The following is an 11,661-nucleotide window of genomic DNA, read 5'->3' as shown; positions in this document are numbered from 1 at the left end:
TATAAGAAGTCCATATTAAGGAACAAAGGGTTCACTTTATCTGTGGAGTTAGTGCCAACAAAACCCTCCCCCGAAAACTGGCCTGGTGCCAGCCTCTAGGTCCCGATCTGACTGGTGGTGACGAAGGTCACTTCCTGGAAAGCCGAGGATCTTAGCAAATTTTGCAGACCTCAAGAAGGGAGAAATTTACCCCAATTCAGTGATACTGTAGGTGAAATCTGGTGGAAAGATTTTCTTGGGCTTAGTCCCATGTCCTTGGAATAGGGGAGCAAATAATCTAGGCTGTTAAAAGTCTGAGACCCGCCGAAACCGGTTTGGCTCAGTGGATAGAACGCTGGCCTGCGGACTGAAGGGTCCCAGGTTTGATTCCTGTCAAGGGCATGTACCTTGGTTGCGGGCACATCCCCAGTGGGGAGTGTGCAGGAGGCAGCTGATTGATGTTTCTAACTCTCTATCCCTCTCTTCCTCTCTATAAAAAATCAATAAAATACATATTAAAAAAAAAAAAAAGTCTGAGACCCCTTTCGAAAGTTTCTGAAGAGAGGGTAAATTTTTGGCCTAATTCATTTCTCTAGTTTTGCAGAGAAAACTTGAGGCCTACCTATATGATTAAAATGCTGTGTGTGTGTAAATAATCAGGGCAAACCTAACAAGATCAGTCTTCTTGTGATCAAGAGAAAAATATTCTAAATATCCTTCTAGAAATGACAATCAATAAATCTTTGTTGACTGAGTTATATTCAACTTCTTTTAATTATCTTGTTTGATCTAATGGAGTGCCCTGGAAGGACAGACAGGTTAGACTAAAAATCCTAAAGGAATCTCTTAATAACCTTATATAATTAAAAAAAAACTAGCATGCAAACTAACAGAAAATGTACTTTATTTACTTATAACATCTTGTAAACAATCACACTGTGCACTTTTAATTCAATAATAACATTTTTTCCCATGGATTTATAGCAAACCCTATATAAAGTCAATGAGTTAATACAAGAGTACAGATGAATAGGGTATAATAATTTCTGAAAATGTTAAATTACAGCACTTGATACAAAGACAGATAACTATCTGTACCATAAAAATTTACATGCCACAAAACATTAATTTATAATTTTAAATATGCCATAAAACACATTTATAAAAAAGCATTTACATTAATTTTATTATAAACCAGTGAATTACTCAGAAGAATATTTATTAAAACTTAGTAGAAATCAGTAAATATTGCAACTGAGGTAAAAACTTATAAGTAAACAGAACTATCATTTATAAGGGCCAAAAAGTAAAGGGAAGGGCAGATAATACTTTCTGACGACTCTGTCTACTCCTTGATGTTTTGAAGCAGCTTCAATAGATGTGACTCAATAACCTGTTGAACTAGAACAGATAGGTGATCAAGACCATAGCATGTTGATTTAACATTTTTTAAAAGAATTATCAAATTCAACTTAACATCCCAAACTTTTTCCTAAAATAAAGTTATTTCTAAGTAGATACTTAAATACACTTAACATTTAGTTTCACTGACTTAGTAATTGACCAAATCACTGAATTTTCAGTTCTTGGTTTTTGAATTTTGAAACTGAAGGAGAATTCAGAATATAAGGTTGTTCTGAGGAACTAGAAAAAGGCAACTATAAGAACATTTTATAGTTGGCTATAAAAATATGAAACACATCTTGTAAATAGGTGTGTACTTATCTTCCAGCAGCTAATTATTGGGGCTGGTAAAAAGTAATAGTAACAAGTTCATTTCTAGACTCTGTAGGAATTTGTTGATTTTGCCCACAGTTAAAAGTACATGTGAGCAGTTAGGGTAACATTCAATGTTCTACGACTACAGCCATGAAAATGGTTTGTAGTATTTACAGAGCTTTACTAAAATGAAAGCTGAGCATTATTCTAAAATACTTACCACTTCTATAGCCCAGGGCTACAGCCAAGTCCATAGAATTATATCCAGAGTCGGTTTCTATTGTTGGGTCAGCTCCATTTTCTACACCAAAATAGAAAAATCTACTTAAATAAATGAAAATGCGGATATGTTTGTCTATTACTGACTCATGTGCAAATAGCAAGACAGATTTTCAGCAAATTTAGAGAGCATCTGCAGGATGGCCTGACAAAGACCAGAGCACATGGACTGCACAGAATTCACTTCGGTTGTCCGAAAGGAAGACCCTTCAAACCAACGGGCATCCTCTAGAGCAGCTGCAACTCACAAACAACCAGAGACAGAACTTATGCACAAAGATTCCGCAGACAGAGAAAACAAGCATGGATTCACATGTGATTCCAGAGGAAAGCAACCAGGACAGATGCTCCAATTGCAGGCCTGCTGTGTGATGGAGCTGCCTCTCACACGGGCAAAGCTCTGGTAGCAGGTGCACCACAGTGAACAGCAGCAGGATTACTGCAGTTAACAGTAATTAATGATTCTGCTGAGTCACACCACAGGAGGCCAAGTCAGCCCTGGCTGAGTAGCTCAGTTGGTTAGACTGAGCATTGTCCCGCTACACCAAGGTTGCAGGTTCAATCTTCGGTCAGGACACATACAAGAATCAATCAATGAATGCCTCAATAACTGGAACAACAAATCAATGTCTCTTTCTCTCTCTCCCCTTCCCCCCTCCACCCCCTATAAACCATTAAAAAGTAAAATAAAGTCCTCATGGCATTTTCTAAATATTTTCATTTTTATCTGCTTACCCAAGAGCATTTTTACACATTTCACATGATTCCCATGTACAGCATAAAGCAAAGGTGTGCCTCCATTCTACAAAAGAAAAAGGTGATTTCGTTTTCTAAGGTGAGCAAGATTTGAAGAATTTAATGCTGCTGTGAGAAGTTTTACGAAGAATTGGGCATGTAAATGTAGTTTAAGGTAATTTTAATATTTTGTGAAGAATACTTAAATCAGAATTAGTAACAGAGTTTATGATATTAACTTTTTCTTCCAGGTGTTTAATTAAGTTAATGAATTATTCTTCCAAGTATTTACTAAACTTTATTATGTCTTCCAAAACCAAATAAATCCTAGAGTTTGTTATACTAATTTAAAAATCAGTGTCACAGACTCACCCAATCGTATTCATTTACATCAACTCCACAATCAAGCAGCATTTTGACAATATCTGTGTAGCCTTTACTGCACGCCAGAGACAGTGCACTTTCGCGACCTTTTCCTAAAAGCTGGGGATCAGCACCCTGGAGATACAAGACTCTTCAATTCATTTAAACAAGAATATTGTTGTTTCTGTCAATCATAATTACAGTTCAACACTTAGGTCAGGTAATGTCCTGGGGTTAATAAAGAAATAACGCAAACTTCTATTCATAGATGCTCTTGTTATCAAGGTTGTCTGGATGCTTCTATCTCAACCCTAACTATGCTTTCACCCTGGAGTCAAATGACATCTCCTCTATGAAGCTTCTCCTACAGGCTGACAGTACTTTTGTTCCCCTTGCACTTAGAGGGGCTGGGCTTTAAATGATCTCTCACTGCTTCATGTATGACTAATCTTGCCTGCCCAACTAGATCCAAGTTCCACAAGAATGTGATAAGCATTTAGAAATTGTTTGGATCCTCTACCATTATATCTAGTTGGCTGGAGATACCAAAACTTTACTAAAGACTTAACTGAATTTAAGTAACTGTACATATACATTTTCTGAGGCATTTTCCTTACATTCTGAAGTAGAAACTCTACCACAGCTATTTGCCCGTGTGCTGCAGCCCACATCAGAGGAGTAAATCCTTCTTCATCCGTGTGATTGATAACATTTTCTATTTAAAAGAAAAGCAATTTTTTGTGATCTAATTTAACAACCACATATTAATATCACTATGAAAATACTGGCATTCTAAAAAGTTGGTTATGTTACTCAACGAGGATCACTTTGTGCTGACTTTTGTTCACTGAAGTCCTGTTATATGTTGCTATAATTTGCACTCTGACTGTATTAAAATATGCCTCCATGTATACAATTAAGTTCAAATAGCATGTTATTTAAAGTATAACATATATACTTTAACTACCAGACATGACATATATAATGTTAGGTACAAGGTAATCCATAGAACACTGGGCTGGTAATTAGGAGACCAGAGTTTGAATCCTGCCTGTGTCATTTTCTAAAAGTGTTATTCTGGGCATGTCACTTAATTTCTCCAATACACAGAATAATACCTTACTTATCTCAACGTGTAGCTTATATAATAGTCCTTAGCATTACATAAATATATACTATTATAAAAACTACAAAATCTTATTAAAGCTATCTTCTAGTCTATAACTAACATTGCTGCATTTGAATTTCATTCATTCTTGGTGGTTTGCTAAAATAATATGTGAAGACTGAATACGTTGAAAGACAGTACATGTAATTCTGCCTTGAATCCCATTTTATCCCCTAGATTCAGTCTACTAGTTATAAAGGCCACAGTTTTCCCCCTAAATTTATTTAGTAGCTTGAGGATGAAATCTTCAAATATTTATAAACAAACAGAAACATAATGATGAAGTAAACTTTCTTATAAAAGATGATTAAAAAATAAACATCTTTTATCATGCACACTGTGTTCAATCAGTAAAGTTGGGACAATTGTCTAACTTCTTGGAAAATGAAAATAAATGTAAAGTTTGATCTTTATCTCATTATACCAAAACATATTTTATATGTGTCAAAAATTGATATGTAAAGAGAAAACTACAGAAGTTCTAGATAAGACATGAATGAATTTATTTATAATTTTAGAGTACGAAATCTTTTCTAAGCAGGACATAAAACTGAGAAGTCACAAAGAAAAAAATAAATTTACTGCTTAAAAAGTATTTTTATTCAAATGTTAAGCGTTTGTTTGAAAAATATCCAAGTCAAAGGAAAAATGACAGACTGGAAAAAATATGTAACATAAACAACAAAAAGCAAATTTCTTTAATTTTTATAAGGGTTCACAGAAATAAACACAAAAGGAAATTCAAGTATGCCATAATTTAAAAAATGTAAACAAAACCAGTATGAGATGCTATTTTTTAAATTAGTCTGATAATATCTTGTATCAGTGAGGGTATGGGGAAATAGAAATTCTAACTCTGGTGTGAAGATAAGACAAACATCTGGCAATAAATAGAAAAATTCATATACCTTTTAACCTAGCAAATATTCTTGAAGAAATTTACCTATGGATATACTTAAAAAGAATGCCAACAACATTGTTACATAATAGCAACAAACAGAATCAACCACCACCCGGGGGACTAGTTAAAAAATGAAAAACAAGGTATATGTATATGCAATACAATGCAAAATCTGGACCTACAAAAAGAATAAAATAGATCTTATGTGCTTATATGGAAAGATTTCCAAAATTTTAAGTGACAAATAAAGGGCAGTATTTTTCCTCTAGTGTAAATAAGAAAAAGCACATACGCATTCTCACATACAACTCCAAATATAAACGGAAATGTTTTCTGAAAATGTAAGAAAATTATATTTGCTTTTGGGGAAAAGGCTAGGCTGGTAAGAGAAGCTATAACTTTTATACATTAGAGTACTTAAAAAAATTACATGCCTGGTAAGATTACACACCTTTTTTTTATCTTTATACTTTCCTGTATAAAAAGAAAAAAATAACAACTCTACTAAATCCTATTAAATTTGTTTTAAATATATTTTAACAAATAGGCTATTACCTTGTTCAATACGAGTAGCCAGGTAGAGCATCTCTCCCTGAGCAGCTAACTGGTGAACAGATAAAGCTGAAACAATACCATAAAAAGCTTCATGTATATATGTAGGGTACACTTTCATAATCTCATTGCTCATGTTTGTGCAGCAATTTTCTTTTCCACGACAAAATCTATCATTTTATTGATTTAAAAAGTCTAACTAAAATATACCTTAACCTAGCTGGTTTGGATCAGTGGATAGAGCGTCCACCTGAGGACCAAAGGGTCCCAGGTTCGATTCTAGTCAAGGGCATGTACCTTGGTTGCAGGCTCCTCCCCCGCACAGGCCCTGGTCAGGGCTTGTGCAGGAGGCAACCTATCGATATGTTTCTCTCATATTGATGTTTCTCTCTGTCTTTCCCTTTCTCTTCCACTCTCCCTAAAAATCAATGGAAAAATATCCTCAGGTGAGGATTAATAAAATATACCCTAACACTGCAAGTAGTCATTCTGTATCTGAGAATTGACTCTTTTAAGGTAATTCTGATATCTGCAAAGTGTTATTAATTATCAATGAATATGCATATTGTTATCATTAATTACTATCAGTGCAGATTGTTACTGACTTTATCAATCAAAGAAATGGCTTAGGCACTTCATTTTTAAAATGGCATCCCTTTTCCAAACTTATAAGAAGGATCTAACAGACAAAGACACACCTTTTGTCTTTTCATTGATTCAATCCACTGAAGTCCCAAATATCATTATTTCAAGACTCCATGGGTTTTTCTTAACTTTGGGAGTGAGGTGGTAAATGACAGCTGAACTTGAGAGTAAATTCTTGAGTACAGACCTAGTTGTGGTGAATTTGGTATGTGTCCTTTAGATAACTGATAAAACAGTTTTGTCTGTAACATGAGGCACATGAATCACATGATCTCCAGATATTTTGAGCTCAAAAATTCTACGGTTGGAATATTTTAAGACAATCTCTTTATTTTAAACAAAATCAAATAGGCACTGTTCTAAGAGAGTTCATATTAAAAATTAGTATCACTCGATCCTTGACTGCAGTGGTATGACTGGGTGGCCTTTGATACAGAAAGAAAGCAATTGGGAGGCACGTACAAGTAAAACAGAAATGGCCAATAGGTGGAGTAAGTCACATGCTATAGCATGCGATTCAAAATCAGGAGGAATCTAATACCTCCAAAGTAAAGATATATATATTTTACCATACATTATGATATAGATACATTTACATTATATTCTCACATATAGTTCCTAACATCAAATTGCTAACTGGTTTTCTCTCATTAATTTACCCATACTATACAGAATATAGTTTATATAGAAAAGCTTCATTTTATTTCTTCTAGAATGAATATACATTTTTTTTTTAAATTGTGGATTCAAAGTATTTTTTAAAAGGTAGTTTCATATTTACATTATTATATTCAAACGAAAACTTACAGTAGAAATCACTCAGTTTTTAGTACAAATAACTCGTGGGTCAGTAATCTAGTTTACAAGCACAGTGTGAAGCCTGGCACTCCAAAAACACAAAAACACTCACAATATCTTACTTCACACAAAGTTTAGACTAACTCATTGTTTTTATAGTAGACTATAAAGGTTTTAAGAATTAACATTTCAATCTGTATTTGTTTTAAACAAAGAAACATAAATTATGAACTATTTGAATATGCAGTAATATGTAAAAAAGTTTTAAGTTACTAAAACTATGAGCACATCACTTCAGCTTTCCAAAATGAAATATGCACTTAATGAAAATATGTTTCAAAGCCAAACTGTTGAAACCATTATATTAGTAACAAGAAGAGTTGAATACATCAGTGGGAACTACTTACAATTTGCTAACAGAGGTGTGGTTGAGACCTCATTTCCTCTGTGCTTGTTGGTTAAGGTGGTTGACTGTTTTATGGGTGAGAAGTGCTTTGTTGTAGAGGGAGTGTAGACATGCCTTACTTGGATTCCCGGGGAAGGAGATGTATGGATATTGCATTCAGCTAAGTAAAATAAATTTAAACACATTAAAACAATATTGAAATGACAAAGCATTTCTAAGTTCTATGTCAATATTTACATTAAAAACGAAAGACATGAAGTATATCTTCAACTGTTTCTCAAATGATACTAAATTATTTTTGCCATAAAGTCTGTACTACGAGAGTGAATGTTCCAGAAAAAATTTGTATTAATGTTGAGCAATTTATTCTTGGAATAGTGTTTTTATTCAATAGCTTGTTGTAAAGTAAACCTACAATATGATGACAGATTTCACTGAATTAAAACACAGGAAGCTAATGCTAATCAAATATTCATGGAATAAGGAATATTAAGCTAATTCACTTGTAAAAGACACCAATAATATTTTTCTACTATGATTTAAAAAGGAATAATAGAAACTTTATTAGAGAATTTCTAAATAAACAAAAGTTAAGCAAGAAATTAAAAAAAGTCAACATGTAATTATGGACATTATGCAACATGAAGTCATTTAATTTTGGTTTCTGTGAGATTTTAGAAAATCATATTAAAAGATGACTTCCAAAATTTCTTCCTAAATTCAAAATCTCATGATCAGAAAGGAATGAAAAAAACAAAACAAACCACTCTAAATAAACAAAAGCAAAACAAATGCAGATATTTATACCATAACTTTCAACCTTTAAATAGGACAGATGCCACCTCCAGGTCCGAGTTAACCTGATCTTGAATATTTTTACTATCCTCTTCATTTAAGGACTTCACAAATCGAGAACACACGTTCATATCAAATCGGTTAGGCAATATGAATTTCATCCCCATGGCAACACCCTGAGCTGATCCTTCTTGTGCATTTGAGTCCAGCTGATGTTCTATTTTAATGTCTGGCAAGCCAGTTAGACTATAACTGCTGGGACACTCTTCCACTATCAGCTGGGCTCCAAGATCCAGATTTGCTGATGTGGCCATGATTTCAACTGTAGTTTCAATAATTAAAACATTTCTTCATAATTTCTCTTGGTTTTTTAAGAGTGTCATCCAGTGTATTCTTGAAATCTGGGTATAAAAAAATCTGAAAGAAATTAAAAGTATTATATCAACTTAGGTAAAAGTGCATGAAATAATCATTTTCAATCAAGTATGCAAACAATGCTCTTATAAACACCTATTAATAAGAGAAAGCATACAATGTTCATAGGTAGAGAACCCTGGATATAAATCCAAGCTCTGCCATTTATTAGCTGAGTGAACCTGTACAAGTTACTCAGCCTCTCTAAGTCTCAGCCTCACTTGTAAAATGGAGATACCACCACTAACCTCACAGAATCCTGGTAGACCAAATGAAATACAGTAACATTTCACCTTCATCACTAAGTTCCAACAAATTTTAATTACTTTTCTCCCCTTTCCTATTCCTGAATATTGCCAAATGGATAAAAGATCAGGCTAACAAGAAAAAAATAAACTTTCATGTGAAAACTTTAACCTCTCACCTTAGGTTCGTTTTTTAGCATGCTATGTTTGTAAGTGGCTCTCAGTTTGAATTTAGGATAGCATTCATGTTTGTACTCAAGTCTACTGGCATCCACAATAGCCGTGATTCCTGGATAGTGAAAGACTTTACAAAGCTTCAGTTATGATGAACTGAAGATATATTTCTTTATCAGTTTTTGTTCAAATCGCATGTTACCAAATTAATAGAGGTTTTTCTGAAAATAAAGTGTGGAAGTTATAGATTGGCTTCCTTTGCTTTAGCATCTCTAGGACATGAGGATCAAAGGAGAGTTTTTGGATCTCAATCTTTGCAGTACATATTAAGAATACTTTTTTTCCCCCAAATATAGGTCATCAAGACATGAACTAAAAAAATGTTGACTCTCAAAGCATAGATTGTAAGTACACCATTTACTATTATTTTAAAATTAGTTTTCAGTAATCATTGACAATTCCCTATGGACCTTAATATAATTTTAAGAGAAAATTCACTATTTTACCTAAGATTGGTTCTAAAAAAAAGAACTCCAAGATATATAATTGTTGCAGATTATAATCACTGAGACATAAAAACAATAACATCCAATGAATTATTTCATGTTAGTTTCCTGCCTCTTAGAATTTTGAGAGGGTGCAGGGTATTTAAAATGGAAGACTGTCTTAGGATCACAGCGAAGCAGAGGTTGGTAAACCACACATTTACTGATAAACATTCTCCAAGATTGATCCTTATAACAATCCATTGAGTAGCCAGGGCAGGTAGTCATTATGTCCACCATAGAGAAGAGGAAATGGGAGCTCATGAATTATGAGGGACCCATCCAGCTCTCCTGACTCCATCACACTGTCCACTAAAATAAAGCAGCACTAAACTAATCCAAAACTTCCAAGACAGAAAAGGCTGAAGAAATAACACATTGTAATAATAATTTTAAAAAAGGAAGTAACAGATAACAAAGTCAGTACCCTTCAGCAGAAGGAAAGAAGGAAACCAGAGCAGAAAATAAGAATGAATGGTGTTTCTTCAGGTGGGAGCCAGCCCTACAGACTCTTACCCTGAGGTGGCCTAAGTGCAGCTCCCCTGAGCTCCCTCAGCACCCTGCATGTATTTCTATGTCAGCATGTATCATTCTCTTGAAAATTTCCATTTCAACTCCCCCAAGCTGAAAACTCCTCTAAGATGGGGACTACTCTTACTAATAATCTTTGCACACAAAACAGTGCTTGGTCCCATCAGGTACTCCACAAATGTTTTCTGATCTACACTTTAACATCTTCATGTTCTTTTCTATCCTGAAATGACCCTGCATTATGCTCAACAAACGTGCTGATTACATCTGGTGTTCCATTCCCAACATCACTACTAGCTAGCTGTACAACCCTGGACAGACAAAACATGTAAAATCTTCCGAGACTCGTTTTACTCCTCTATAAAACAAAAATGGTTGAAAGGAACATGTCGAATAGCCTTTCTAGCTCTAAACACCTTCCATGTAATAAATCAGGGTTTATAGAAGCAACTCCGGGCCTCTGAAGGGAGGGGTGCCAATGTACTTGGGGGAGGAAGGAGCAGAAATGGGATGCTAATCTTGGCACTGCTCTGGAGAGGAGAAGCAAAGCTGACTGGTTAGGCCAAAATTTGGAATTGTAGGGGGGGGGGGGGGAGATGATCGGTAAGAGAAGGCGGTGAGAAAAACAGGTAAGGCCCAGGATAGCTGAGATCACCTCCATCTACCAGGGCGCAGGGAGGGAGGGAGGGAGAGGGAGCCGAACGAGATCAAGTGGGCAACGGTACCAGTCCCCAGGGGCCGCCAGCAACAGGTGCCCCGGTTCTCCCTAACCCTGGAACTGTCCTACAGGGAAAGGCGAGTGCTATGAAAATGAATGATGCCTCACAGGCGACAGGTGTCCCGGCGTCCCAGGACTGGAGCCCGCTACAGGGGAGACTGTGGTGGGGAGGGAAGCCCGCTCCGTCGCCAGCTCCGCCCGGGACGTCGCGGCGCGGCTCCGGTAGCAGGCGGGCACTCTGGCTCACCCGCGGCGGGCGGGTCCGGGGGGCGGGGGCCTGAGGCCCGCCGGGAGGGAGCGCAGGGCCTCGCGACCACCTTCGACAGCCAACAGCGAGTGGGGCCTTCCCATCGGCGGCCACAGATTCACTACAGGCCCTCCAGCCCCGGCTTGTTTTGACCGCGACGTCACTTCCGATTTCTTCTTTCGCTTTCTGGGCAAACACCGCGCCGCGTCCAGGCCGCCGGGAGGCTCGCCAGGTCCTCTCCCGCCGCCGCGCTGCGCGGGGCTGGGCGCCCGAGCGCTAAAGGGACGGGGTCATTTCAGTGGGTCACTCTGAGCGACTGGAGCGAAGCCCAGTCTCGCCCTTGGGTCACGCCCCTCCCGAAAGCCCCGCCCACCTCCCCTGCCCCGCCCCCGCGACACCTGTGCTGCGAGAGTGCGCTGAGCCGGAGCCGTTACGTCATCAGCGGGC

General features: G+C 36.8%; 1 protein-coding gene across 3 annotated transcripts; it reads right to left on the bottom strand.

Moving 5' to 3' along the window:
- Positions 1 to 898: 898 nt before the first annotated feature.
- ANKRA2 (ankyrin repeat family A member 2) lies at positions 899 to 11,560 on the bottom strand. 3 transcript variants are annotated; one of them, XM_079793688.1, is made up of 9 exons: positions 11,076 to 11,560; positions 8,366 to 8,757; positions 7,547 to 7,705; positions 5,700 to 5,765; positions 3,693 to 3,790; positions 3,085 to 3,210; positions 2,713 to 2,779; positions 1,919 to 1,999; positions 899 to 1,380 (listed from the first exon to the last, which is right to left on the bottom strand). In XM_079793688.1, exons 2-9 carry the CDS (start codon positions 8,652 to 8,654, stop codon positions 1,325 to 1,327), a joined length of 942 nt encoding a protein of 313 aa, XP_079649814.1. In that variant the 5' UTR covers positions 8,655 to 8,757; positions 11,076 to 11,560; the 3' UTR covers positions 899 to 1,324. The 3 variants fall into 3 exon arrangements, with proteins under 3 accessions (XP_079649814.1, XP_079649815.1, XP_079649816.1); XM_079793689.1 differs by having other exon boundaries at positions 11,215 to 11,560; XM_079793690.1 differs by lacking the exon at positions 11,076 to 11,560 and having other exon boundaries at positions 8,353 to 8,573.
- Positions 11,561 to 11,661: the final 101 nt, after the last annotated feature.

Source organism: Cnephaeus nilssonii (genome assembly GCF_951640355.1).
Source record: "Cnephaeus nilssonii genome assembly, chromosome: 2".
NCBI classification, from domain to species: domain Eukaryota; kingdom Metazoa; phylum Chordata; class Mammalia; order Chiroptera; family Vespertilionidae; genus Cnephaeus; species Cnephaeus nilssonii.
This window is presented reverse-complemented; position numbering and strand designations above follow the sequence as displayed.

Excerpts from the sequence above, each read along its gene's own strand:
- ANKRA2 (XM_079793688.1), bottom strand. The coding sequence starts at position 8,654 with ATGGCCACATCAGCAAATCTGGATCTTGGAGCCCAGCTGATAGTGGAA. Across the intron at positions 5,766-7,546 it reads CACACCTCTGTTAGCAAATT|CTTTATCTGTTCACCAGTTA; the intron begins GTAAGTAGTTCC and ends GTATTGTTTCAG. Across the intron at positions 3,791-5,699 it reads GGCTACTCGTATTGAACAAG|AAAATGTTATCAATCACACG; the intron begins GTAATAGCCTAT and ends TCTTTTAAATAG.